Source organism: Stigmatopora nigra, chromosome 23, assembly GCF_051989575.1.
Source record: "Stigmatopora nigra isolate UIUO_SnigA chromosome 23, RoL_Snig_1.1, whole genome shotgun sequence".
Taxonomy (NCBI): Eukaryota; Metazoa; Chordata; class Actinopteri; order Syngnathiformes; family Syngnathidae; genus Stigmatopora; species Stigmatopora nigra.
Genome location: NC_135530.1, coordinates 2506226 through 2533876, shown reverse-complemented (window position 1 = coordinate 2533876; position 27651 = coordinate 2506226). Strand labels below are relative to the sequence as shown.

The window sequence follows — 27651 nt, the reverse complement described above, 5'->3', positions numbered from 1 at the left end:
ATATCTCATCATGGCACTTTGCTACCATCATGTGGACAGTACACATTCATAGATTTTCATCCTTTTTTTAATTACTGTACAACAGTACACTATTTTGAAGTATATTCTCACACTGCAGCAAGGAAGACAGCAACAATATATACACTTAAGTGTCATTTCAAAAGTGGAAAAAGTCAAGTGCACAATTTGGGAATTTGGTCCTTAAGGAATCTCACTCATGTTCAAACAGAAGATGACACATAAAACTAACATTATCTGGACATATGAAGAAATGCTTAATGAATGGTGCACTACATGAACACAAATTCAGTGTCTTGACTGACAAAGTATAGGGAAAAATGCTTTACTTTAAACTCCTGAGTTATTCTGGACGCAATTGCGCACTACTCTCGTCTTCTCTGCGCAGCAGCAATCATATGGCGCGCAGTAAATAAAATCCAAACTTTTTTTTACCCCTTTGCCCTATAATGGCGCTGTTTACGCAGCAGCTAGTGGCAAAAGCTCTGTCCACTCTTATGTTTTTTGTGTTTTACAGCATGTTTTACATGAAAAATTAGAGGGAACATTGACATGCACCTGCTTATGGCAGATGTGCCCATGGCGAGCATTGATGATGTCACTCACAATGGTACTCAGTGCACTCAGGGAGGTTGTCTTTCTGCCCAGACTAACGAAAAAGTAGAGGTAACATTGCTTGTGGCCTTAATTCTGTTCTAAAAGAGTGTAGCTACCATTTAAAATGGCAAAAAGCAGCTTCAGCATTATTTTTCTCCTTGGGTTGACATAACCATGACTAGGAATTGGAACCTTTGCCCAAAAGTGCTGTTGGAATAGCAAGAAGTTCATTAGAAAAAATTTTTTCAATACACTCCCTCTGCAAGAGATCCCTTGGCTTCCCAAATCTTCACTGTGCGGTCACTGGGTAAAACAAAATAACAAGTAAAAACAATGAGTCAAGTTGTAAGGAGTAATTAACCAAGAAAAATGACAAGTCAACATGGGGACTTACTCCGAGGCAGTGAAGAGATGACTGCTGTTGGTCGCCAGGCTATTAATAGGGCTGTCATGTCCTTGGACATGGCCGAGGGGCGCTAGTGAGTCAGCATGCCACAGACGGAGGAGTCCTCCCCTGCATCCGCTGAGGAGAGCAGAAGATCCCGGAACCACACCCAAGGCGCTGACCCAATCTGTCTGAACACTGACCGACTGCCGAAGAAAGGTTTTGTCGTAAAGGCCAGCAAAACATAAATAAATAACTTCAGTTTACCTGCAGCAGTCGCTTGCCAGCCAAGTCCCATTTTTTGATGGCGTGATCTCTCGAAGTGGTGTAGGCAAAGTCCCCGCACAATGCTAAGGACTCCACGCTGTCTTGATGAGAAGGATCCAATGTATGGCATGAGCTGATACTCCCCTGTGCACCTTCCGCCACCTCGAACATCTGACAAACAGATATTTTTGGGCTTTTTTAATCCGAACTCACGTGAGTGGTCTTTTGGTCGCCAGTCAAATGGTGACGGAGAGTTTACTGTTGAAACCAGCTCTATAAATTATATAAAAGAGGGAGTTTAATATCCAAGTACTGTTGAATATCTAAGTACTGTTGAAACCAGCTCCTAAATTTATATTCATGAGAGTTTAATATCTAAATACGAACTGTTGATGAATGAGAGTTTAATATCTAAGTATTGTTTAATATCCAAGTACTGTTGAAAACAGTAGATATTTAGATATTAAACTCTCTCATGAATATAATTTTGAGAGCTGTTTTCAACAGTACTTAGATATTAAACAATACTTAGGTATTAAACAGTACTTAGATATTAAACAGTACTTAGAGATTAAACAGTACTTAGAGATTAAACAGTACTTAGATATTAAACAGTACTTAGATATTAAACAGTACTCAGATATTAAACAGTACTTAGATATTAAACTCTCTCTCTCTTAGATATTAAACTCTCTCTCTCTCTCTTAGATATTAAACTCTGTCTCTTAGATATTAAACTCTGTCTCTTAGATATTAAACTCTCTCTCTCATGAATATAATTTTGAGAGCTGGTTTCAACAGTAACCCCCTGTCACCATTTGACCCAAACTCAACGCCACATCTCCTTCCGGTCCTTCCTTACTTTGACATGATGGTCTCTGGAGCCGGTGAGCACCAGATCTTGTCCATGACCCAAATGACCGACCGTCAGACAGGTGACCGCTCCTAAATGTCCAATGAGCTTCCCCATGGACACAAACCTACCAAGCAAACAGGTTTTTATGAATTTGCCAAATTCATGCACGATCCGAACACGGTCAACTCACTTTCGGAGATCCCACATGCGAACAGCGTTCCCGGCGGCGGCGTACAGGAAAGTAGCGGCGGGATTGATGGCTATTTGATTGATCTGACATTCTCCTGGAGGGATGGTGAAACTGCTAGCTGAAGAACAGGTGTCGCCTGGATCGACTTGACCAGACGCCCTTGAGCAAGAATTCATTTGATAAACAACTTGATCTCCAACTTGATAATTATGGTAACCTGTGTACTTACGTAAGTGTACGTATACATTTTGCACAATCCCGTATGTCCCATACTTTGATGTATGCAGTTGAAACAGTAAAAACAAGGCTGGAGGTATACCTGTAGAATAAACAAAAAATAAGAAATGAATAATTAAGAAAGAGTGCTTACTGATTTGCCCAAATTGAAATTCTCACCTGACTGAGACGACGCTACTAGGGTGATTCGCTAAAGACATGATCTCTTGTCCAGTCACTAAATTCCATACTTTACATGTTCGGTCTGAAAAAGTAATTTGCCATGAGTGAGAACAAGGTATATTTCCAGTTTAGCAACATTTCACCTTTGGATCCCGTGAAGAGAAGATCTTCCGTGGCGTCTACGCTAAGGATGGGCTTTGTGTGACCCTCAGCAATGTGGACACATTGGAATTTGGATCCGCGGTTGGTCTTGGGGGGAGCTACGGGGTTAAAGAAGCCTCTGGAAGAGATGAGGTGATACTTAGGTCAGGGGTGGGTAAACTTTCAAGCCCAGGGTGGGCTATATTGATTTTAAAAAGATATGATACAGATAAAAAAGTGCATCCGTTAATAGTACATATGAAACATAAAGAGAAAAAAAGGACTAAAGTATTAACATACTCAACACTTATCATTAAAGTGGCTCGCTGGCCCATATAGATTTAAAACAATGGTTATTTTAGCTTTTTAAAATATTTTTTAGATTTTACCAAATGATTTTTGAGCTAAAAACACAGAAAAAAATTATTAAAAAATAACAATTATTGATTTAAAAGGATGAAAATCAGGAAATTTAATATACATCTATACTCTTCATTTTAATTTGATCCTAAAATAGAAAGTTGGCACTCATGATTTTACCTTCCCGGGCCACAAAAAAAGGATGTGGCGGGCCAGATTTTGGCCCCCGAGTCGCCACTTTGACACACATTGTCCTTAAACTCAGAATGCAATGCAAATGTTGTATAGTTTTCCCTTTTGCTAGACTTTTACAAAGAAAACTCATACCTATGGCAATCCAAATCAGGACATTCATCCAATCTAAAAAACAAAACAAAACAAAATTAGACAAAATAATCATCCCATCATGTTTTTAGTCTTTCATTCTTACTGCGTTTTTGCTTCACTTCCTCTCGTTTTTGGAAATGTTGGTCCCTTTTCTTGCAACTTTCTCCTTGTAAGCGGGGAGCGCTCAAGCTTTCCGATTGTCGGCGACCTGGCTTGAAATCTGTGGAAATTTGAATTTTTAAGAATTCAGGGAATGAGGCTCAAAAGCTAAAGATAGCTACTAAAACACTCTTACATTCCAGATGAACTTTTTGGAGATTCGCAGCCCGGGTCGGTAGATACGTCGAAGGGAAGCAAAGAATCCGAAAATTCTTCAATGGGTGAATCTATTGAAGTAGCGTAGAGAAGCTCCATCTGTGTAGTGGTTCTCCTGCGTGCCTAGAGAACCGGTAGTAGTAGCAGTGATTAAAAAAAATGTATTTCATCAAGTACTGCAAGATTTCATGTAGTACATTACCTTACTCCTTGGACGGGAGTCGCCACATAACTTCATCATATCTGATGGTAGCGTGCTGAAACATTACATATTGAAAAAGGGGATATTTTAATGGCTAAATGCCTATTAAAGCATTTTTTAGCTTAGTATTGTAAAATGTTATGTTTTTTTTATGTCAAATGGAAACAAAATATTAATTTTATGTGGGATAGACCATTTTAGATCTAATATCAAGACTTTTGGGGGGATTTTTCTAATTGGATCAAAAGAAGTGGATCAAAAACCCTAAATAATGCGTTTTTTATAAAGCAATGTTTATTTGAGCTTAGTATTGTTTAATGTCTTTTTGGGTTTTTTGTTTCAACTGGAAACAAAATATTTTTTTAAAGTGGAAAACGGTAAAGATTTGTATATCTATTCTTTTAGATTTTACAAAGTGGTTTTTGAACTAAAAACACAAGAAAATATATTTAAAAATTGAAATTATTGTTTATAAAAAGGGTAAAATCAGGAAATAATGTACATCTATAATTATTTGAATTTGATCCTAAAACAGAAAGTCAGCACTTTACTTTCCCAGGCCACACAAAATGATGTGGCGGGCCCAGATTTGGCCCCCGGGCCAGCACTTTGACACCTGTACCGTCGGGGTGACTTTAATGTGGGTTTAAAATCACCTGCTCTCTGCAACTGGGCTGGAGGTCGACTCATCGCTGCTGCTTTCTTCCCCATTTTCTACAAAAAAAAAACATAAACACATTTTTAGGCAGGACTTTTTTTGATTTATGTGGTTTCATTACATGGAAAAAAAAATACAACAGAAGGACTGACTCAAGCTAGGGTTTCACAGGGAGATAAAAACCTTGTGTGACAAGAAACACTGGTGACAAGATAAGAACACAAAAGGAAAATAGACAGCTATTAAAGCCCAAAGGATTTTCTAACAAAAGGGTCAGTCCAAGTACACTTAAACATTCCTTCTTAGGGAATATAGAAGTGAGAACCTCTGGAAAGGTCCGACTCACCTGGTGACAGGTAACCTAACTCTTGAATTCACAGAAAAAAACAGGACAAGAAGAGATCAAAACCCCATAGACGAGATTACAACCAACCAACCACTCAAATTGTGTAGTGTGCCAACGTTTCAGGACCTTGGAGAGCGCTCCCCAATAGAGCATCCAACTCTGGGTTGATTTCAGCTTTCTCTTTCAGCATATGGAAGAGGAGTTGATTCTGCGTGGCGCTGTTGATCTCTGTCTGCTTCAACCGGCCATCCATTACCTTCAACTGGGAGTCCTTTTGAGCCGCCTGTAGTCCCTGAAATTTGCCAAAAACGAGTTCTCACACCGAAAAAAAGGGCCATTTTCCTACCTTGACTTCGTCACCTTATTAATGGCCATCGTCATGAAACGATCCAAAAGAAAACGAGCTTCCGATAGACTGCACGAGCTGACCACTGCCGTCAATTCCACTGCGTCTCCTTCCTCCTGCGAACCCAAATCATGGATTTTTCTGAGTAATACTTCAAAATTAATGATGGCGTTATATTTACCTTGGCTTCCTCCATTTGCATGATGTTAGCCTGACATTCGGCGATGCTATCGTTGATGTAGTCGATGTTAGCGCTAAGAGATTCTAGTTCCTCGTTTAAGGAAATTAGCGAGCGCTCGGAATCTGGAGCCGTCTCTGCTAACGCTTTGGTTTTCTTCCTGGTCAACCGCTCTTTCCGTTTGGTCAGTTCTTCTCTTTGCTAGAATGGAAGGACATGTGATAGCACATACTTATGCAGAGAGCGCCATTTTTAAAAAGGTTACTACAGACGTTCCTCTACTTACGAACGAGTTAGGTTCCCGAGCGCTTGTTCATAAGTTGAAAGTGTTCATAAGTTGAAAGTGTTTATACGTTGAAAGTGTTCATAAGTTGAAAGTGTTTATACGTTGAAAGTGTTCATAAGTTGAAATTGTTCAAATTGAAATTGATTCAGTACTATATTTTGTATTATAAATTATGTTTAAGGCCTATATAAGTATATTGAAGGTTTATATAAGTGCATTTGTATGTTTAAGGCCTATATAAGTATATTGAAGGTTTATATAAGTGCATTTGTAGGTTTAAGGCTTGTATAAGTAACCAACATTGTTTTGTACTGAAAATAATAATAAAATGGAGAGAATACATATAGTACTGTAAACATACATTAGAGAGACATTTACTACAAACTGGCCTAAAAAAGTTATCTAATGACGATTGTACAGTTTTCTTCTGCACTGTATGGCATCATTCAATTGATTTGCAACTATTGTGCAACGTTCAATATTTGGGTCCTGCTGCTCCTTCTTTATGTTTATAAATGGTACTGTCAGTCGAACAATTCAAGTTGTATTCCCGTGCAATGCTCACCACTTTCACACGCGCATCAAGCTTCTTTATTACGAACATTTTTCGACATAAACGCAATTTGCAGACATGTTCGTATGTACCGTTTGTTCATAAGTTGAATGTCCGTAAGTAGGGGAGCGTCTGTACCTTCATGAGGCGATTCATATCCGTTTCCATGTTAGAGATGGTCATCCTCTGCATGATGATGTCACTGACACGACGCTCCAATGACTGCCATTTGACCCTGGCGGTCCGGTTGAAGTAGCTACTTCCCATCCGTACTGGAGAACTCCTGAAGGGAAAGGTTGCTTGTTTTAGAGATTTCTTTGACAAATTACTTGAAGACACAGAGTTCAGATACTCCACCTGGCGCCATTGGACGTTAATATTCCCGAAGAATACAGCCTTCCCGGAGTATTCCGATGAGATGAATTGGGAAGGGTTTCAGGTATGCTAACTTTTCTGATGGCTTTGCCGGATACTGGCCTCACTTGCCGTCTCAGAGCTGTCACCTACAAAATAAATGATATTAAAGATAATTAAAAATGAACCTAACAATAATTCAAACCAATCAATAATACAAAAATAAACGTTACCTCTTCGTTTTTCCTTCGTAAGATCAACTCTTGTTGTCTTTTATGCGCTTCGAGTTGCTTCACTTGATGCTGTAAGAAAAGTTTTACTTCAAGTACTTATCAGGTTTTGTTATACATTGACGATTTTCGTACCTCAGCTCTACGGTGGTCTTTTTTTAGAGATGCAATCTCCCTGTTCCTCTTGCATTCTGTAGCTCTGTTACGCTCCTGTTGTTCCTTCATTTGACGCATCAGCGCTACCTGGAGGTCAAACATAAGACCAAGTATGTTTTTTGAAACAAAAGAATCGCAAATTACAAGGCAACAAAGCTTCATATTATAAAAGTAAAGGAGAAAGCTACCCAATCAGACCAAAGTCAAACCAATGCGGAAAAAACTTTCCCTACTACGTACTGAATCATGTGCAAATGAAAAGAGCAAGAAAGAAAAAATCTATTTTGGAAGCAAAAAGGCAGGTGGCGCAAGTGAGAGTTTGCCATCGAGAGATTAAATTTACGTATCGAGAATGTGGGAAATTGTAAACAAAGTAAGTGTCGAGTTTTAGTTTTGGGATGTCTTTGTTTGCTTGTGTTTTAATTTTTTTGTTTAAATTTTTATTTTGATGCAACTTGCAATGTTTTGCATGATGTCAAAAATGTGTAAAAATTTTTGTAAATATTTTGTAGGACTCTTTTTCATTTCTGAGTGCATACCAAAAGTGGTATTTTTTTATTTTATTGATTTTTATTTTACTTTTTTTATGCAAAATTACATAACTCGGCCATGAGTCTATGACCCCCGGTGTTTTTGAGAGTGACCAGACGTTTGGTCGACGGACGTTTGGTCCCCGGACGTTTCGTCGAATGGACGTTTGGTCGCCGGATTCGCTCGCTCAAAATTATAATCATGTGTGAGAGAGAACTGCCCGTCGACCAAACGTCCGGGTACCGTTTTGGAGACGTTGTATATAAAAAAAATAATAATCACCTTAGTTTTCTTCATCTCGTTGACGTCAACCTGCAGTTTCTTAAGTTGCTTTTCGTACTGCGACTGGTTCTTGAGTAGGCGAGCATGCTCTTTCTGAGCCGACTGGAGCTTCTGCATCTCTTTGTTCATGGAGTTAAGTTTCCGCTCATATTCTGCCTTTATCCGCTTGGCCTTCTCTTCCGTTCCCGACTCCACGGAACCTGCAGGGGAGCCCAATTAGAAATGGAAAACGGCATCCCACCTGGGATGCACAAAAGCCATTGTATTCCTACTCACCCATGTTATGTAGTACTTTATCCCGTTCTTGTTGCGTATCTCGGATTTTATTCTGAAGCATGACCAGCTTGTGCTCGTACTGCTGTTTGAGTGTGTGGAGGCGTCTCTGGCTGTTCTCCAGTTCGTCGATCAGCTTCTGCTTGATGGCGATCTCGCAAGTGATGTTGGCCAAGTCGGCTTGGACGTCGTCGTCTGACACCGGAAAGCTCTCGTGAAATCTCTCTTTTTGTATGAAGCGGTTAAGGTTTATTTTAACGAATTAAAAATTACCCTTGTCTTCTAGCTCCTCCAATTCGGAGTCCTCGGACGTCTCTTCCGCCGCTGTGTCCGAGTCTTGTTCCTCGCCGTCGGCGTCTTCGCCTTCTTCGTGGTCGCTGCCCTCCTTGTAAAATGAAACAAAAAAAATGGAGATTTTAAACAGTATGTGGTATACACTGGAAACAAATTGCTACTTCAAAAAACTATTTTGTCTCCAAATAAGCATTTAAATAAATACATTTAAATATTATATCTATAATGGTCCAGCCAACATGAAATGGAGTTACTAAGTATCCGTAAAAAAAATGGTATTTACGTACTTCTGCTTCATCGCCGCCTCGTTCCTGGTCATTGTCTGGAATTTCTTCCTTGATAACACTTGGAGGAAAAAAATATGTTTTAGTACAAAAATGCAATTTCTTGACAGATTTGCTGTTGATTTTAAACCATTTGAGGGTTTAATTGTGCAACTTTCTGTTGATTTGGGAGAAATTTGTAGTGTTGATTATGAGGAATTTGATAACAGGTCCATGGAATTGACCTAAATGGTCATCAATTTCCATGTACGATGGTCATTTAAGGGAAATTGGCATACCTCATTAATTTTTAGGTCATGAAAACCCAATTTTTTGCACCAATGATCACCAACACGTGCCAAATTTAAAAGAAAACAAACATTGCAGGCTACCATCAAGGAATTTTGGATTATTGGGGATACTTGGAAGGTAAAAGACACATGCGATAATACTACACACAAAGATTAGGGACATTTAAAACGACTTCAGTGTGATCGTGAAGAATACCCAGAAAATAAAGGAGAGAAAAGTATAAGTACTATTAGAGGGTTTCGGAAAAGTCAGGGATTAGCAGTGGTACGCTTTTTAAACGGGAAAAATCGCCTGAAATCCTTCAATTCAATTATTGTTGCAGATGAGGTGAACGAGAGTGTTTTTTGTTGTTCACCAACATCTTATTTCTCAACAATTCCGCATTCTCGGAGTAGATTAAAAGCCTTTTTTTGGCCTGTAATTGAAATGAGGTTCAGGTATTTGTTTTTCCGTTTCCTGGGTGGGATGGAGCCAACCTGGCATCCTGGTGGAGAGTATCCTCTTGGCACTGCCTCAGTCTTCAGAAAGAGGATTTTTAGAGAGGTAAAACAGTAAAGAGGAGGCGTGAAAATGAGGGGGAAGAAAATGCAAAATAGATGAAAAAAAAACCCAAAAAGCTGACCAAAAAGATATAGTTTTTTTACCTTTTTTTCTTCTTTCTTTCCTTCTTTTTGAGCTTTTCCAGGTCTTTTTTGGCCATCTCGATGACATCTTTGGCCTCTTTGTCAGGGGCCAAGAGGGCAGCGGAGAAGGAAGCGGGGCCAGCGTAAAGCGACGACCGATTGGAAGCCCGTGAGAGGTTCTTCCTGAGGTTTTCGTTGATGGCCTCACTTTCTAAGAGTTTGGCTCTGAGCTCCTCGATTTCCTTGATGTAGTTGTGTATCATGTTGCCGATTTCCTCGTTGCCTTCACCTGAGAGTAGACATCAAATTTAATATCTAAGAGAGAGTTTAGTATCTAAGAGAGAGAGTTTAGTATCTAAGAGAGAGAGTTTAATATCTAAGAGAGAGTTTAATATCTAAGAGAGTTTAATATCTAAGAGCAAGTTTAATATCTAAGAGAGAGTTTAATATATAAGTACTGTTTAATATCTAAGTACTGTTTAATATCTAAGTACTGTTTAATATCTAAGTACTGTTTAAAATCTAAGTACTGTTTAATATCTAAGTACTGTTTAACATCTAAGTATTGTTTAATATCAAAGTACTGTTTAATATCTAAGAACTGTTTAATATCCAAGTACTGTTTTAATATCTAAGTACTGTTTAACATTTTAACATCTAAGTGCTGTTTAATATCTAAGTATTTTTTAATCTCTAAGTATTGTTTAATATCTAAATACTGCTGAAAACAGTAGATATTTAGATATTAAACTCTCTCTCATGAATATAATTTTGAAAGCTAGTTTCAACAGTAAACTCTCTGTCACCATTTGACCGGCGACCAAAAGACCGGTCACATTCCTGTTAGCCAACCTGCTTTGGCAAGCGCCTGATTAGCTCCGTCGCTGAGGATTTGAGTGAGTCGAGCTCGCTGGGCGTCGATGGTCTCCTGCATGGCCTTCACCCTCACCCTCAGATTGTTGTTGTCCATCTGCAGCATGGCATTTTCGTGGACCAGGTCGTTGATGCCCTCCACGCCACCTTCGCCCACCGTTCGCTTTCCCTAGATGAGAAATACAGTCAGTAACCCCCACTATCAACCTCTAAGACACCCTCACCGTTTTGTACTCCATCAGCTCCATCTGCAAGCGCGCCATCTCTGTTCTCAAGGTGCTGATTTGCTGACTCGCTCGATCCTGGTTCACCGTGACCTTATTTTTGATATTCCTCGCCCGGTTAGCGTACTTGAGGGTGTTGAGGGTCTCCATGAAGTCGCGATCTGATGGGCTGATGCACGCAATCATCATGGTTTGACTAAAGGAGGCGTAAAAGTGGTTGGGTGAGTTCCTATTTCACGCAAAGGAAGATCAGAATCTGCAGGGATTTTTGTGTCCACAAACCTGTTCCCGCCAAGCGAATCCTGGAGAAGCCTTGTGAGTTTAGAGTCTCGGTAAGGCACGTGGGTGGAGCGTTTACTCCTGTCGCCCAGGGCGCTGATCACGTTACCCAAGGCCAGCTGAGATAGAAAAATACAATGATGATTGATAGACAAGATACGATACATATAAAAAAGTGCATCCGTTAACAGTTCATATGAAACATAAACTGAAAAAAAAGGACTAAAGTATTAACATACTCATCACTCATCATTAAAGTAAAAAGTATAAAGTACAAAGTAAAATAAAAAGGAATGTATTAAGAAATATTAGTATGTAATTTAAAAATAGATAGAGAGATAGATTAGTATAAGCATATTTTATACAAAAAATGATTATTAACAAATGAAAACGATATAGAACGTTATTTAAAAATAAAATTGTAAACAATTCAAACAGACAGAAACAAATACATGAAACACCATCGTAATTATCTAGAAAAAAAATACTGAAGCTGAAATATTGTGCCAAATAATGGCATTTTAATCTCCATAATGCCTTCAACACCAATGAAAAAAAATAATAAAATGCTATCTTACCAGTCCACAATTGATGGAGATACCTTCCTTGGCCCGGTCTCCCGTGGCTCCGGTTCTCTTCAACCTTTCGGACCCGGCTAAATCCACAAAGTGGAACTTTGCCGACAGCGTCTCAAACTCGTCGATCTCCGAGTTGCCAGTCAGACGGTTGTCCGTGGCGTTCTCCTGGAAGTGTTTGATAAAACCACCCATATTAATATTGGTCTGGTAGTATAAAGTGAGACGTGATGCGGCTTACGTTGTCGGGGGAACACATCCGAACTTGGCACAGGTGGATGGTGAAGATAGCGTGCGAGCGAGAACTCTGCACGTTCATCTGAGTGCTGGCCGTGGTTCTGGACAAAGCGCCCAGCTTCAGACACTGCATCATCTAGCGGATGAGAAAGTATGTCAAGTACTAAAAACCATGTTGTGGAGTCAGTTACTGTACTTTGTACTTTATACTTTACGTTGTACTTTATACTGTACTTTATACTTCACTTTGTACTTTATACTTCACTTTGTACTTTATACTTTTTACTTTGTACGTTATACTTTACTGTGTACTTTATACTTCACTTTATACTGTACTTTGTACTTTATACTTCACTTTGTACGTTACTTTGTACTTTTTATGTTATTTGTACTTTATACTTTTTCTTTTCTATGTACTTTACACTTTACTTTGTACTTTATACTTTTTACTTTGTACGTTATACTTTTTATTTTGTATTTTATACTTTTTACTTTACTTTGTACTTTATACTTTTTATTTTGTATTTTATCCGTTTTACTATACTTTGTACTTTATACTTTACTTTGCATTTTTACTTTACTTTGTACTTTATACTTTTTACATTACTTGTTACTTTATACTTTACTTTGTACTTTAGACTTTACTTTGTACTTTAGACTTTACTTTGTACTTTAGACTTTACTTTGTACTTTAGACTTTACTTTGTACTTTAGACTTTACTTTGTACTTTAGACTTTATTTGTTACTTTATACTTTACATTGTATTTGATACTTTTTTACTTTAATGATGAGTGATGAGTAGGTTAATACTTTAGTCATTTTTTGCAGTTTATGTTTCATATGTCCTGTTAACGGATGCACTTTCTTATATGCATCATATCTTGTGCTGACGCGGCCCATCCGTCAAATCTTTAAAGTCAATGTGTTGCCCCCGGGCCCAAAAGTTTGCCCACCCCTGCTCTAACCTCTGCGGCGGAGGTGACACTTCTCGTAGTGACGCCAACCGTGTAGATCCCGCCGTTGGCGTCCTCGTGGATGCGGACGTTGGACTTCTGCCGCCTGGCATCCGAGTCCCTTGTGGCTTCAAACAGGTCCACCACATCTTCATTGTACAGCTGCAAGTTGAAACGCAAGTCTAACCTTAATACTTCGAAACCGGCCCAAAGCTTGCTTTTATACCTCCAAGAATTGAGCGTTGATCTTAAACTCCGGGACAGGCTTTCCCCGCTCCGTGGCGAGCTTGCGGCGTTCTTCGATACCTTGGAACAAGTGGTTGACGGCCCTGGGGATGATTCCCAGCTCGTCTTCGTCGATACCGACGTCGAAACCGGTTCCCATGGTGTACGTCTTCCCTGAACCCGTCTTTGAGGAGGACACAGAAAAAAAAGTAAATAAATTAATAAAATATTGAATAAATTGCCAAAGGTATTAAACTCGCAGACTGTGAAAATCAGGACACAATGTGCAATAATATGGGATGGTTACAACTCTAATAAATACCATATTTTTTGGATTATAAGTCACATTTTTTTGTAGTTTGGGTGCAACTTAGTATGTGTTTTTTAATGAATAAAAGAAAGAAGCACTGGGAAGAACTAGAGTAGATGTAGAGGAGGTCAGTGGGAATGGGGTAGTGGTTATCATGGTGATTTCAATGGAATGTTCCTCCCTGCTGGATCCCCCCCCTGAAAGAGACGCTGACAGGATTGCGAATGTGTGTCATTGTCAAAAGCACACCTGTGTGAACGGATCGTTTGTCGGCATGTGAAAGCCTATTGAACGCGGGTCATTAAAGGTTGCGGATGGAGTGGGGGGTTTGGTCGACATAAAGAAAAGCTAGCGTTCAAGTCTTTTTCTCTAAAGAGCTTATACCATAACAAAAGAAACCTTGCCTGGCTTCAAATTACTTTCATTGAGAAAAAACCCAGTGGATGGATTTCAACTTTATATCAACGGTGCTCGGACGTTTGGTCGCCGGTCTTTTGGTAGCCGGTCAAATGGTGACAGAGTTTCCTGTTGAAACCAGCTCTCAAAATGATATTCATGAGAGAGAGTTTAATATCTAAGTACTGTTTAATATATAAGTACTGTTGAAAACAGTACATATTTAGATATTAAACTCTCTCTCATGAATATAATTTTGAGAGCTGGTTTCAACAGTGCTTAGATATTAAATAGTACTTAGATATTAAATAGTACTTAGATATTAAACAGTAGTTAGATATTAAACTCTCTCATTTGACCAGCGACCAAAAGACTGGAGACCAAAAGACCGGAGACCAAAAGACCGGCGACCAAAGGTCCGATCACGTATATCAACAAGTTCAATATCGACGACGGATGCAAGATGAAAAAAGAACTCACCTGCCCGTATGCAAATATGGTTGCGTTATATCCTTCAAAGCAGCCTTCAATGAGACTTTCAGTGCATTGGCTGTAAATGGCGTCCTGTGGCGCGTCCATGTCGAAGACCACGTCATAGGTGAAGGCCTTATCCTTGCCCAAGACCACCTGCGGCTCCCCGGTCATCACGTACGTGCAAATGTGGCAGCCCTCGATCTTTTCGCGGGCCAACTGAGGACGAATCCTGTTGGGGAAAGTCAAACCTGATTAATTATTTTTTTCACTGTGTACAGTAATACCTTGTTAATATTAGGAATTTTAAAACCCTCTTTATCTTATTATTTAACACCCGAAGGCAGGGACTGTATTGTTTAATATCTAAGTTCTGATTAAGATCTAAGTACTGTTTAATATCTAAGTACTGTTTAATATCGAAGTACTGTTTAATATCTAAGTACTGTTTAATATCTAAGTATTGTATAATATCTAAGTACTGTTTAATATCTAAGTACTGTTTAATATCTAAGTACTGTTTAACATCTAAGTACTGTTTAACATCTAAGTACTGTTTAACATCTAAGTACTGTTTAATATCTAAGTACTGTTTCATATCTAAGTACTGTTTAATATTTAAGTACTGTTTAATATTTAAGTACTGTTTAATATCTAAGTACTGTTTAATATCTAAGTACTGTTGAAACCAGCTCTCAAAATTATGAGAATTTAATATTTAAACATCTACTGTTTTCAGCAGTACTTAGATATTAAACAGTTCTTAGATATTAAACTCTCTCTCTTAGATATTAATTATTAATTTTGAGAGCTGGTTTCAACAGTAAACCATTTGACCGACGGCCATAAGGTCCGAGCACCAATACCGTTCATCATTATTTCAAAATGTTGTTGTGTTGTAACACACGTGAGTAAATTCTAAGGGAGTCAAAGTTGTTTGCCTATTTTCATTCCAACTTGAAATGACCAAAGTCTGAATAAACCCGTTTTCAAAACATAGACGTCAGCAAGTGTGTACTGTACTGTAGCATTTCAGCTTGCCTCACAGTACACTGGCTGTTCAACAGAGTAAACAAAACCCGCCCTGGGTTTCATTAAGAATCCTCCATTTCTTGCCCTTGAATAAATGTCAGGTTTGACCTCATTTCCTGCTTGGAAAAGCCTGAAGAGAAAGTGGAACTACTTGACATTAATATTTGCCCATACTGGAACTTGCATGGTACGCATTTGGACTTTGTATCCAAAATAACGTGTGTTTGTGTAGTTTTGCATGCCTTAGATTGGGGCAAACTGTTTTGAAAGGGTGATTTTTAAGATTAAATATTGTACTGTAAGCATTGTCCAATAAACTATTTGTCAAATCTGGCTAAATTTTGTAAAAAGAAAAGGACAAGCTTGTCTTTTAAGCACTAAATCCACCTTTTAGGACACACACAAGCTCCTTGTCCAATGTTTTCTCTCAGAAATCCAATACTTCTGCCCCCTTAACACTCACCCTGGCCATCGCATTGGATAACAACCCACAAAGCACAAGCGTAAAAGCTACCTGACAAATGCATTTGACAGTTTCAGGAGATCAGAAGAATATTTTTGGCTGAGAATTCCTTGTCGTGTTTTTGTCACAACTGAGGTTCCAACTCTAGGGCTCATTACTGCGATTACAGTGACAGCTTCAGAAACTAAACAAAAAAATCTCTCACACGCTCACTAGATGGAAGCCTAGTCGCCGACCAAACGTCAAGCGACCAAACGTCCGGCGACCAAACGTCCGGCGACCAAACGTCCGGCGACCAAACGTCCGGCGACCAAACGTCCGGCGACCAAACGTCCGGCGACCAAACGTCCGGCGACCAAACGTCCGGCGACCAAACGTCCGGCGACCAAACGTCCGGCGACCAAACGTCCGGCGACCAAACGTCCGGCGACCAAACGTCCGGCGACCAAACGTCCGGCGACCAAACGTCCGGCGACCAAACGTCCGGCGACCAAACGTCCGGCGACCAAACGTCCGGCGACCAAACGTCCGGCGACCAAACGTCCGGCGACCAAACGTCCGGCGACCAAACGTCCGGCGACCAAACGTCCGGCGACCAAACGTCCGGCGACCAAACGTCCGGCGACCAAACGTCCGGCGACCAAACGTCCGGACAAGGTCTGAACAAAAGAAAGAATAGTGCATATTTTGAAATAGTGATTTCCATATGAAAATGTCAGTGTTGTGAAAACTCTAAGTATTATTATATAACTATTATTTTGATAGTCAACTCATCGTAGTTGTCGTAGTATCCGCTGCTATTTAGAGCAAAGTCCTCGGGGGTTGAGTGCAAGTTTTGTATACATGATGACACACACCTAACCTATTAAAAAAACTGCTTTTTGTACAACACATTACGTAATAAAGCCATGCAAATATAGTTTTCTTTTCATAGCAGGTTGAATTCTACTGCATGAGGATGAAGAGAGTGCATTTGGTGCTGATATAAAGAGTTATTGTTGCAAAATGTGTCCAAAAATAGTCCTATTTTAAACTGTTACTGCCAATGGATAAGAGAAAGGAAGGAAGATTTGGTCTGACTCATCTTTTTTTTAACTATCTTTTTATCAGAAGGTCATTTAGAAGCATGAGAACACTAATAACCATGACCAGGAAATTTTGTGCGATGACATGGCAGCAGCTGGCAGATGGCAAGCGGACTGCTTTGCTTCAGTTCGCTTGGGTTATCATGAATATTCATCAAAAATGACAAAAACATGTGCTCTGTCTTTAACCTCAAACACAATTTTCATACTAAACTTTAGAATAATCATACATATGTGACTATAAGCAATAAGTAATATATTTACTATGTTTGTACGTCATTTATGATAAAAGATGCTAAGCTTCAATGCAACTTTACTTGAAGTAATTTGGATGAGACTTTGCAGGTTGTAGCAGGTGCTGACAGGCAACACACAAAAAAACATACACAGATATACGCCTAACTTAACTATTAAATGCCAAGGGATGGGCTCTCACGTGTTGTCAGGCTAGACAGCACTACAAGAATGACATTACAGAGATTTATTGCATGAAATACTACACATAAAAGCAGTTATTTGAGGTCTAATAGTATTGGATTGAAAAGGGTGGACTTACACACTATAATAGCATTGGAATTTCCTATTTGTGGTCACAAGAGAGTTAATTTGGAGATCTAATAAGGTGCTTTTAGAACAGATACAACGTAAAATGTCATCGAAAAGAATTCAATTTTCTTTTAACTGTGGGAAATGGATCCCAGTGGAGTTACACGAGTACTGAGGCTATTTCATATGAGAACAATGGAAGCAGAAAGGTGGGAACCTGAATCCTCCGCAGTGAGAAAAAAAACACGGTATTCAAAAAGTACATACAGTAGGCAAATGACGTTTTGAATGAGAACAATTTCAATTTAAATATATAAATGTAAAGTGTTTGCACACTAAAATAAATCTTGATAAATTAAAAAAACTGCAAAAACTGCATAAAAAAATAGAATTTTAAAAACAAAAAGTACTATGAATTGAGAATATTACATAAAAAAATGATCAAATCAATGTGAAATGCAACAAGGAACTGAAAAAAAACCCAAATATTAACAAAACATCCCAGCAACAATTTAATTACAACTTTAAAATAAAATATGCATGGAGCAGGTTTCCACCAAAGTAATCCAATCACATGACACATCAACATGTCTGCCACCCTAATTATCATGATCACACCCTTGTTCAGGCATTCATTCACCAACACTATTGTTAATACAAATCTCACCACTGTGCTTCTTAACATTAGATATGTTGCTGTTTAAGTTCAACCTGCAGACATATCAACCCATGAAACAAAAGCCTATAACCAACTCATTATATCCAACATTTCTGCATCCACTTGGGCTTTTTGTGTATATCGGTACCCGAAGCATCCTTACCTCAACGCCACGCGCACCGAGCTCTCATCCGACCCACCGCTCATTGTGCCCCGGGGTAGAGAGTCCAGAGTCCGGTTAAAAATAACACCACCACCCCTCTTTATCCTCTTAGGAGACACTGGAGCGACGTCTTCAGCCTACTCCTCCTTCTCCGTTCCATCTCCTTGAAGCGCCCATTGGATAAAAAGGGGATTTTTACCCACTAATCACCCAGGCGAGGATGGTCGACCATTGTAAGATTTCATGTCAGCTTGCACGCCGGTTGTTTGGAGATGATCGCGCGAGACGCGTGAGTGAATGAATGAGGGAGAGATTGTGACGTAAGCGAACACGCCTACTTTTCCCAGCAATTGAACGACAGCCTAAAAGGAACGCCATCTATATATAATTACATCGTCATCTATACGTTCGATGTTTGAATATTATTTAATTGGGTTACTCAAATCATTTGCAAAAATAACAATTTAAGAGGGTAATAAAATACAAGTTCTATTTTTCTTCTGACAAAACGTATCACGCAATCCATTGTTTACTTCCCTTTAAATATTAAATCGTCATTGTGGATTTGTCGCCGTCTGGCGGTATAAATTAGAAATGACAGTTTCTACAACAATAATTACTTTTTTGACCCTAAATATTAGTTTATAGAACGCTTCCCAGTTAAAATGGATTGGACTGTCTATGACAGAAACATACTTATTTATTATTACAATGATTCAATTAATTATTCAATTAGTAGAACTGCAAAATATGGATTTTGCAATGATTTGCCCCAACTATGTGGACAAACAAGAAGAAGAGAATCATGTTTTGCTATTTCTGATGCTTTATTAAACTCAGGTAAAAACTCACATTGTGGGGGAAATAAACCAGCAGCTAAAATTCTGATCAGGGCAGAAATTGCATTTTTTTTTGTTTAAACACACAGCTTTACAGGAAAAAAAATAAAATTATGATGTGAATGATTGTCCTTCATCATCAGCCAAGGAATTATTATTAATACTTGGACATTTTTGTCCCTGGCATGTAACAGCAGTAGAAGCAGTGGAGGAGAGTTCCGATTTACTGTGAGACTTAAAGTCATCATAGTCTGAGTAGATTTAAAAGTACTTTTGGGGCAAAAAAAAACAAAAACAAAATGTTGTACATTTAAAACAGGGCTAATAAAACACATTTTTGTACAAATCCAGGAAAACCTCCCCCACTTTTTTTGTTAGGGGGGCTTTTCTGAGGGGGGCCTCTCAAGTGCATTGTGTTTGTTCAAAAAAGCAAAAATCCAACATTTTAGAGTCACTAATCGCTCTGGGTAACTGATTTTATGGGGAAAAAACGTCAGGATTCTGAAAAAAAAGGCAAATAGTGAAAAGAAGACAAGAGTAAACGGCACTTAAAAAAAGAATTAAAGTGCTATGTTAAAATTAAAATTAAATATTGAGAACGTCAACTTCACTAACTGTGCTTAAAGTGGTTAAGAAATGACAAAACTAAAAAGAAACACCGGTGGTATTTTTTGATGAAATGATGACCGGGGCTCATGTAAAAATACGTTTAAAACCGAGTCACTCGTCGGTTGTTCGGAGCACCGAATCGTCACCCAAAATTTTGCAGAGCTCGTTGAGGCGCTGCTGCATTTCGGGGATGCCGGCCAGTTGGCTCTCTAGACGTTGCTTCTCCTCGGTAAGCGATAGCCTCGTGGCCGTGTCCAGCTGCTCGAAGCGCCAGCCGCCCTCGCCGTCGAACTGCAGCAGATGCGTGTGGTACTTCCTGCAGAGAGAAGGTGATGGCAAAATTGATGAGAAATACCGCTGCTCGGTCTTTTGGTAGCCGGTCAAATGGTGACAGAGTTTGCTGTTGAAACCAGCTCTCAAAATTATATTCATGAGAGAGAGTTTAATATCTAAGAGAGAGTTTAATATCTAGGAGAGAGTTTAATATCTAAGAGAGAGTTTTATATCTAAGAAAGAGTTTAATATCTAAGAGAGTTTAATATCTAAGAGAGAGAGAGTTTAATATCTAAGTACTGTTTAATTTCTAAGTACTGTTTAATATAGAAGTACTGTTTAATATAGAAGTACTGTTTAATATAGAAGTACTGTTTAATATAGAAGTACTGTTTAATATCTGAGTACTGTTTAATATCTAACTACTGTTTAATATCGAAGTACTGTTGAAAACAGTAGATATTTAGATATTAAACTCTCTCATGAATATAATTTTGAGAGCTGGTTTCAACAGTACTTAGAAATTAAATAGTACTTTGATATCAAACAGTGCTTAGATATTAAACTCTCTCTCATGAATATAATTTTGAGAGCTGGTTTCAACAGTAAACTCTCTGTCACCATTTGACCGGTGACCAATCGTCCGGTCACGGGAAATACCACATTTGGAGATGCAAAGGGGGCGAATGTTTACCATAATGAAGGTCTGTGCGTGATAGACAGCAGGGAGATGCCGGCGTCTTTAGCGGCCTGGAAAATTTTGCCTTCCACATCGATGCTAACGGCACTGGTGCACTCATCCAACAAGGCATATTTAGGCCTGTGTGAGAATGTGCTATTTTTAATTTATCGTTTCAAATCATCCTTTCGTCCGTTGATAAACTCTTTGGCTACAATTGACAGCACTAAAAAAAAAAATCCAAAACTATTACAGGTGTCCTTACTTGTGGTAAAACATGCGTGCCATACCCATCCGTTGCTTCTCGCCCCCGGATAGCACGTCTTTCCAGTCCAGCTCGGCGTCCCAGCCTCAAAAGTGAAAAAATAATTGAAAAATGAAAATTATTTTCTAATACAATAAAACGTTGCTCGGACGTTTGGTCGCCGGTCAAATGGTAACAGAAAGTTTACTGTTGAGACCAGCTCTCAAAATTATTTTCATGAGAGAGAGAGTTTAATATCTAAGAGAGAGTTTAACATCTAAGTACTGTTTAATATCCAAGTACTGTTTAATATCTAAGTACTGTTTAATATCTAAGTACTGTTGAAAACAGTAAATATTTAGATATCTCATGAATATAATTATGAGAGCTGGTTTCAACAGTACTTAGATATTAAACTTCTCTTCTAAATATTAAACTGTCTCTCATGAATATAATTTTGATAGCTGGTTTCAACAGTAAACTCTCTGTCACCATTTGACCGGCGACAAAGAGACCGGCGACCAAACGTCCGGTCACGAATAAAACAAATCTTTAGAACACAAAAGCCGTGGACTGTTGGTAAAAAAACATGACCTCAATGTCAGAGTTTATACCTCCTTCCCTCGTGACAATTTGGTTGAGGTTGACGATATCCAAGATAGCTTCAAGGTCCTTGTCGTTAAGGCCTCTGGCAGCCATGTCGTCAACTGAATCGGGATAGATCACCTGGTCTCGAAGAGAGCCCATAGACATGTAGGGCCTAAAAAAAAAACAGAATTCATATATGGGTACGTAAAGAAACATGTCTGTCATCCTTTCTGTAAATAATACAAGCACGGCAGGTGCCAGGTGCCAGGTGGCCATCTAACTTGAGTATAAAATATTTACTACTGCATCTGCTTCAAATTACACTTAACCAACCTGCTAAGTACTGTTGAAAATAGCAGATATTTAGATATTAAACTCTCTATCATGAATATAATTTGGATAGCTGGTTTCAACACTACTTAGATATTAAACAGTACTTAGATATAAAACAATACTTAGATATTAAACTCTCTATCATGAATATAATTTTGAGAGCTGGTTTCAACAGTACTTAGATATTAAACAGTACTTAGATATTAAACAATACTTAGATATTAAACAATACTTAGATATTAAACTCTCTCTCTCTTAGACATTAAACTCTCTCTCTTAGACATTAAACTCTCTCTTAGATATTAAACAGTACTTAGATATTAAACAGTACTTAGATATTAAACAATACTTAGATATTAAACAGTACTTAGATATTAAACAATACTTAGATATTAAACTCTCTCTCTTAGATATTACACTCTTAGATAATAAACTCTTAAATATTAAACTCTCTCTTAGATATTAAACTCTTAGATATTAAACTCTCTCGTGAATATAATTTTGAGAGCTGGTTTCAACAGTATCTAGATATTAAACAATACTTAGATATTAAACAATACTTTGATATTAAACTCTCTCTCATGAATATAATTTTGAGAGCAAGTTTCAACAGTAAACTCTCTGTGTCCATTTGACTGGGTGACCAAAAGACTGGCGACCAAACGTCCAGTCACGGTTCCAATGAATTGGATTACAGACAGGTTCACCATGGCGATAAAAAAGCCTGTTCGGTAGAAAATAGTCCTTACCTCTGCGGGATGTAGAACATATGCTGAGGGGAGGGTTTGTGAAGGCGTCCGCCGTAAACTGGCCACAAACCGCTGAGGATGCGGAAGAGAGAGCTCTTACCACAGCCATTAGGACCCGTGATCAATAGGTGCATGCCTTCTTCCACCTGAAGGGCAAATTATATAGCATCCACATATTTAAAATACATAAATAAATAGTCATTACGCTACTATTGACATCAATCTCACCTTAACATTGAGGCTGGACACCACGACGTCCCCATTTGGTGTTATTATGGGGACATTTTCACACACAATGCCATTTTCCACATCGATTGCTTCACCTGATTCGAGAAGGATCAAGAGAATCTGGGTTATAATAATCCCTTCTTAGAGAGATTTGTAGTGGAAATGTAGGATGTACCCTTAATCTCTAACGCATACCTGTCAACCTCGAACCATTTGTGATCTTACCAAATTTTGTTTTCGCCCTTACATATATGTATAAATACATGGAAAATCTTACCACTTTACTTTTTTGTAAAAAATCACGAACAACAAGTAGAAAATGTATGTTTATGTGTTTATTGCTTTCAAAGTTCCACTACAACAGCTTCCTACAAAAATTGTTCCAATACCTGGTGCATTCAATAATATTTTGACAGGTATGGAACAGGAAACGGAAATCACATGGTGAAAGTGTTACAAAACGAAATGTTTATCATGATCTTTTTTTTATAGCCAATCAGAGGCGCCGGGACATATATCACTTGGCAGACATGCGTTTCCGGGAAGAAACAATGGCGGATGGTGAAAAATGGCTAGAAAGTGCCTTAATTTATTTTTTTTTCTCAAAATCACCGTTTAGCGTACCATTTTCATGTGTACAGCGTACCAATATAAAAATGGGCTTTCAGTTGTACCAATTACGGCGAGAACGTACCAGTTGACAGGTATGCTAACGGGCCGTTGATGTGCATCTCTGGCTTGCTTTTCTTCTCCGCCCTGTTGTCAATGCTCAGGGATGAGCGCTTGTAGACGCCCCTCTGAACGTCCTCGAACACGACAAACATGTTGTGGACGCGGGCGGTGTATCCTGCCAGTTCTGTTACCTGTCCAAAATCATACAAAGCGAGAGTGACAAACTGTAGGGTTCATTGATTTTTGGTAGGTGAGGACGAAACCGTGACCAGATGTTTGGTCGCCGGTCTTTTGGTCACCGGTTAAATGGTGACAGAGAGTTTACTGTTGAAAGCAGCTCTCAAAATTATATTCATGAGAGAGAGTTTAATATATAAGAGAATGAGTTTAATATCTAAGTACTGTTTAATATCTAAGTACTGTTGAAAACAGTAGATATTTAGATATTAAACTCTCTCTCATGAATATTATATATTTTGACAACTGGTTTCAACAGTACTTAGATTTTAAACAGTACTTAGATATTAAACAGTACTTAGATATTATACTTAGTTTAATATCTACGTACTTAGTTATACTTAGTTTAATATCTACGTACTTAGTTATACTTAGTTTAATATCTACGTACTTAGTTATACTTAGTTTAATATCTACGTACTTAGTTATACTTAGTTTAATATCTACGTACTTAGTTATACTTAGTTTAATATCTAAGTACTGTTTAATTTCTATTTAATATCTGTTTTAACAGTACTTAGACATTACACAGTACTTAGATATTAAACAGTACTTAGATATTATACTTAGTTTAATATCTACGTACTTAGTTATACTTAGTTTAATATCTACGTACTTAGTTATACTTAGTTTAATATCTACGTACTTAGTTATACTTAGTTTAATATCTACGTACTTAGTTATACTTAGTTTAATATCTACTTACTTAGTTATACTTAGTTTAATATCTAAGTACTGTTTAATTTCTATTTAATATCTGTTTTAACAGTACTTAGACATTAAAAAGTACTTAGATGTTAAACAGTGCTTAGATATTAAACAGTACTTAGATATTAAGCAGTACTTAGATTCTAAAAAGTACTTAGTTATTAAACAGTACTTAGATATTAAACAGTACTTAGATTTTAAACAGTACTTAAATATTAAACAGTACTTAGATATTATATCTAAGTTAATATTAAAGAGTACTTAAAATTATTGTACAAATGGTGCCTCGAGAGTGTTTCTTCCACAGTGAGATTATGGCAATGTGTTGAGACTTGCCACCTGACCATTCATCAAAGCATGTGTTTGTGGGCGTGAAGAACAACATCTGGGGAATGCAAGCAAGGGCTTGCGCCTTATGAGCCGCTCACAACGTATAATCAGAGGCAAAATGTTTACAAGACGATGTGTCATGTTGACACCCAGAGATTTTGCCTGCAAAAAATAAATCGGAGATAGAATCACCAAATACTAAATTACTTCCTCACCTCTTTGTAGGACGACATGATCCTCTCGATAGCGTCGGCACCCGAGGCCAGAAGATTCCTGGCGGTAGTGAAGGCCTCGGTTCTCTCGCTCACCATTCGATGTGGGTGTCCATCAGCAGATTCTGCAAAACAGAAAATGGACAAAAACTAAATGGTTTGTTTTTCTTGGAGTTATTCTGGGATATTATTATAAATGTGAGCATTAATCATTATATGTATACATATTAATATGTCCTTACTAAGGAGACAAACGCTCAGAATGCAATCAACGCAATGAAGATTAACATTTTAATACCGTTGTCAGCAAAGCCGGTGGCGGTGATGATGGGCACAGCCACCATGACGAGTCCACTTCCACTCCAAACGTACTTCATGAGGAACTGCTCGATCATAATGTACCAGAGTCGCTTGGAAAGGATCAGGTTCATCTGCTCAGCCAAAGCGCGGTAGCACTTTTGGAGTTGCCGCATCTCCACCTGGTTGGAAATTAGAAGCATTTCAATGAGAGAGGGGAAAAATAGGTATACGGGTGGGCGGTGTTCGGACATTTGGTCGCCGGTCAAATGTACTTAGATATTAAGCAGTACTTAGATATTAAACTCTTGCTCTTAGATATTAAACTCTCTCTCATGAATATAATTTTGAGAGCTGATTTCAACAGTACTTAGATATTGAACAGTACTTAGATATTAAACAGTACTAAGATATTGAACAGTACTTAGATATTAAACAGTATTTTGATATTGAACAGTACTTAGATATTGAACAGTACTTAGATATTGAACAGTACTTATATATTAAACAGTATTTTGATATTGAACAGTACTCAGATATTAAACAGTACTTAGATATTAAACAGTACTTAGATGTTAAAAAGTACTTAGATGTTAAACAGTACTCAGATGTTAAACAGTACTTAGAGATTAAACAGTACTTGGATATTAAACAGTACTAGATATTAAACAGTACTTAGATATTAAACAGTACTTATATATGAAACAGTATTTAGATATTAAAAAGTACTTAGATATTAAACAGTATTTAGTTATTAAACAGTACTTAGATATTAAACAGTACTTAGATATCAAACTCTCTCTCATGAATATAATTTTGAGAGCTGGCTTCAACATTAAACTCTCTGTCACCATTTGACCTGCGACCAAAAGACCGGTGACCAAACGTCCGAGCATCGTATACGAGCGGGCTAACATTACCACATGTCCTCTATAAAATGCAATTTCCTCTGCATTGGCGATGATCCTAGAGTGCACATAGCGCAAGTGCCCCTTCCGATGCGCCTCCTCGGCCACCAGCTTCCCGAACTTGGGCGAGCAGGCTCGCAAGACCTTGGCGGTGGCGAAGACCACCAAGCCGGCCAATAGGGTAGGCCCGCTGGCATTGGCGCCCCTGGAACGAGCCGTCTGGATGAGCGTATAGGAGGTGAGCATCACATCCAAGATGGGCTTGGTGAGGTTGGAGTAAAGATGGGCCACCGATTGGGAGAACATCAGAACGTCCTCGGTTAGCGACTGATCCGGATTGGCCAACCTTCCGTCCATGTTGCTGACTCTGTAGTAGGTCTGATCTGTGAAGTAGGTTCTGTAGGCGTGGTTGACCAGACGGGTACGGAAAGCCAAGGCCAGTTTGCACTCCAGGAAGCGGATGGCGCTGTTAACGAAGGTGGCAGGGATGGCGATCAAAAGCCATTTGATGAGTTGGATGGTGAAGCTTCTCGGTTGCTTCTCCACGATGGACTTGACGATTTTACCGTCCAATCCGGCTACGTAAATGGACAAGAAGGTCCTGGAGATCAATGCCATGGAATGCAAAGACAATAAAGCCAGTTCCTTGGATAGAAGCTCAGGGAAAAGGATTTTGGCTAGTTCCAGGATCTGCTTGAAGAATTGTGCATTCACCCCGGGGGACGTTTTGGACGGATTGGTTGCATCGTTGCATCGGAACGAGCGTGTAGATCCATTTTCGCCTTGTTTTTTTTTACACAGATGACCATGGATGAGTGGATAGAGCGTTTTTACGCCATAGGCAGCAGCGATGAGGAATACGGCTCGTTTGGCTATAGCCGTCTTCTCCCATTTCACTTTAGACGCCGCATGAAGGATGTTGGACATTTTTAAGCAGCTTTAATCGGCTCCGATGGCGATCCCCAAAACGCCCATAATTCTAAACGTCACTCATCGTGTCAATGTGGGAAGGAAAACACAGCTGGGGACCGCAATGATGTTAAAAATAATGCCCCAAAATATTTACCAGACTCCCGAGACGTACCGCTACATCCTGGTCTGGAGAATAACCCGTCATTTGGGAGAAACGATACGTTTCCGAGGTTATCTTTCAAAATAAAACGTGTAATATCATGTTTTTTTGTGAATTACTTACTTGGGGTAGGGGTGGAAGAAGACACTGTTAGAAATGTCAGGGGAGAATGTTTGGAATTACTAAAATATACTAAATTGTCGGTGCGAAAACAATCTTGCACATCTTGTTGACGCCCCTCTCCAACCGTTGTATACATACCAATACTAAAAAACACCACTAGAGGGCGCATTGTCTCGAAAATAAATCTAATTTGGCAGCAACACCTAAACTTTAGGTTATAACTTTAGATATATGTATCATGTCAACTCTTATGCAAAGATTTTGATTCTCTAAACCAAATATTTGGACATTTTGCATAACATTTAACATGATATAAA

The 27651-nt window shown here is 38.6% G+C and overlaps 2 protein-coding genes across 2 annotated transcripts; both read right to left on the bottom strand.

The window, feature by feature from the left end:
• Window positions 1–18531, bottom strand: LOC144181280 (kinesin-like protein KIF21A). The gene is made up of 36 exons (XM_077709668.1): window positions 18234–18531; window positions 14296–14518; window positions 13111–13293; window positions 12897–13046; window positions 11935–12066; window positions 11697–11861; window positions 11122–11237; window positions 10840–11035; window positions 10595–10784; window positions 9764–10031; window positions 9596–9637; window positions 8832–8889; window positions 8524–8635; window positions 8254–8445; window positions 7978–8177; window positions 7144–7251; window positions 7012–7080; window positions 6782–6927; window positions 6563–6707; window positions 5589–5786; window positions 5422–5523; window positions 5188–5353; window positions 5062–5082; window positions 4714–4771; window positions 4058–4112; window positions 3836–3978; window positions 3644–3760; window positions 3541–3573; window positions 2856–2992; window positions 2710–2794; window positions 2543–2632; window positions 2314–2472; window positions 2130–2247; window positions 1268–1438; window positions 1010–1206; window positions 1–918 (listed from the first exon to the last, which is right to left on the bottom strand). The coding sequence occupies exons 1-36, from the start codon at window positions 18275–18277 to the stop codon at window positions 861–863; spliced, it is 4647 nt and encodes a 1548-aa protein (XP_077565794.1). The 5' UTR covers window positions 18278–18531; the 3' UTR covers window positions 1–860.
• Window positions 18532–19041: 510 nt separating this feature from the next.
• LOC144181464 (ATP-binding cassette sub-family D member 2-like) lies at window positions 19042–27445 on the bottom strand. The gene is made up of 11 exons (XM_077709966.1): window positions 26152–27445; window positions 25233–25413; window positions 24938–25059; window positions 23491–23638; window positions 22951–22965; window positions 22776–22870; window positions 22548–22693; window positions 21492–21637; window positions 20899–20983; window positions 20649–20774; window positions 19042–19997 (listed from the first exon to the last, which is right to left on the bottom strand). The coding sequence occupies exons 1-11, from the start codon at window positions 27064–27066 to the stop codon at window positions 19793–19795; spliced, it is 2184 nt and encodes a 727-aa protein (XP_077566092.1). The 5' UTR covers window positions 27067–27445; the 3' UTR covers window positions 19042–19792.
• Window positions 27446–27651: the final 206 nt, after the last annotated feature.

What these genes read in the sequence shown, in the direction of transcription:
- LOC144181464 (XM_077709966.1), bottom strand. Translation starts at nt 27,066, where the DNA reads ATGTCCAACATCCTTCATGCGGCGTCTAAAGTGAAATGGGAGAAGACG. An exon ending in CATTTTATAGAGGACATGTG is followed by an intron (nt 25,414 to 26,151) that starts GTAATGTTAGCC and finishes ATTTCCAACCAG; the next exon opens with GTGGAGATGCGGCAACTCCA. An exon ending in TGTCCAGCCTCAATGTTAAG is followed by an intron (nt 22,694 to 22,775) that starts GTGAGATTGATG and finishes TTTGCCCTTCAG; the next exon opens with GTGGAAGAAGGCATGCACCT.
- LOC144181280 (XM_077709668.1), bottom strand. Translation starts at nt 18,277, where the DNA reads ATGAGCGGTGGGTCGGATGAGAGCTCGGTGCGCGTGGCGTTGAG. An exon ending in AGCCCAGTTGCAGAGAGCAG is followed by an intron (nt 4,113 to 4,713) that starts GTGATTTTAAAC and finishes GTAATGTTTCAG; the next exon opens with CACGCTACCATCAGATATGA. An exon ending in ACTCCCGTCCAAGGAGTAAG is followed by an intron (nt 3,979 to 4,057) that starts GTAATGTACTAC and finishes CCGGTTCTCTAG; the next exon opens with GCACGCAGGAGAACCACTAC.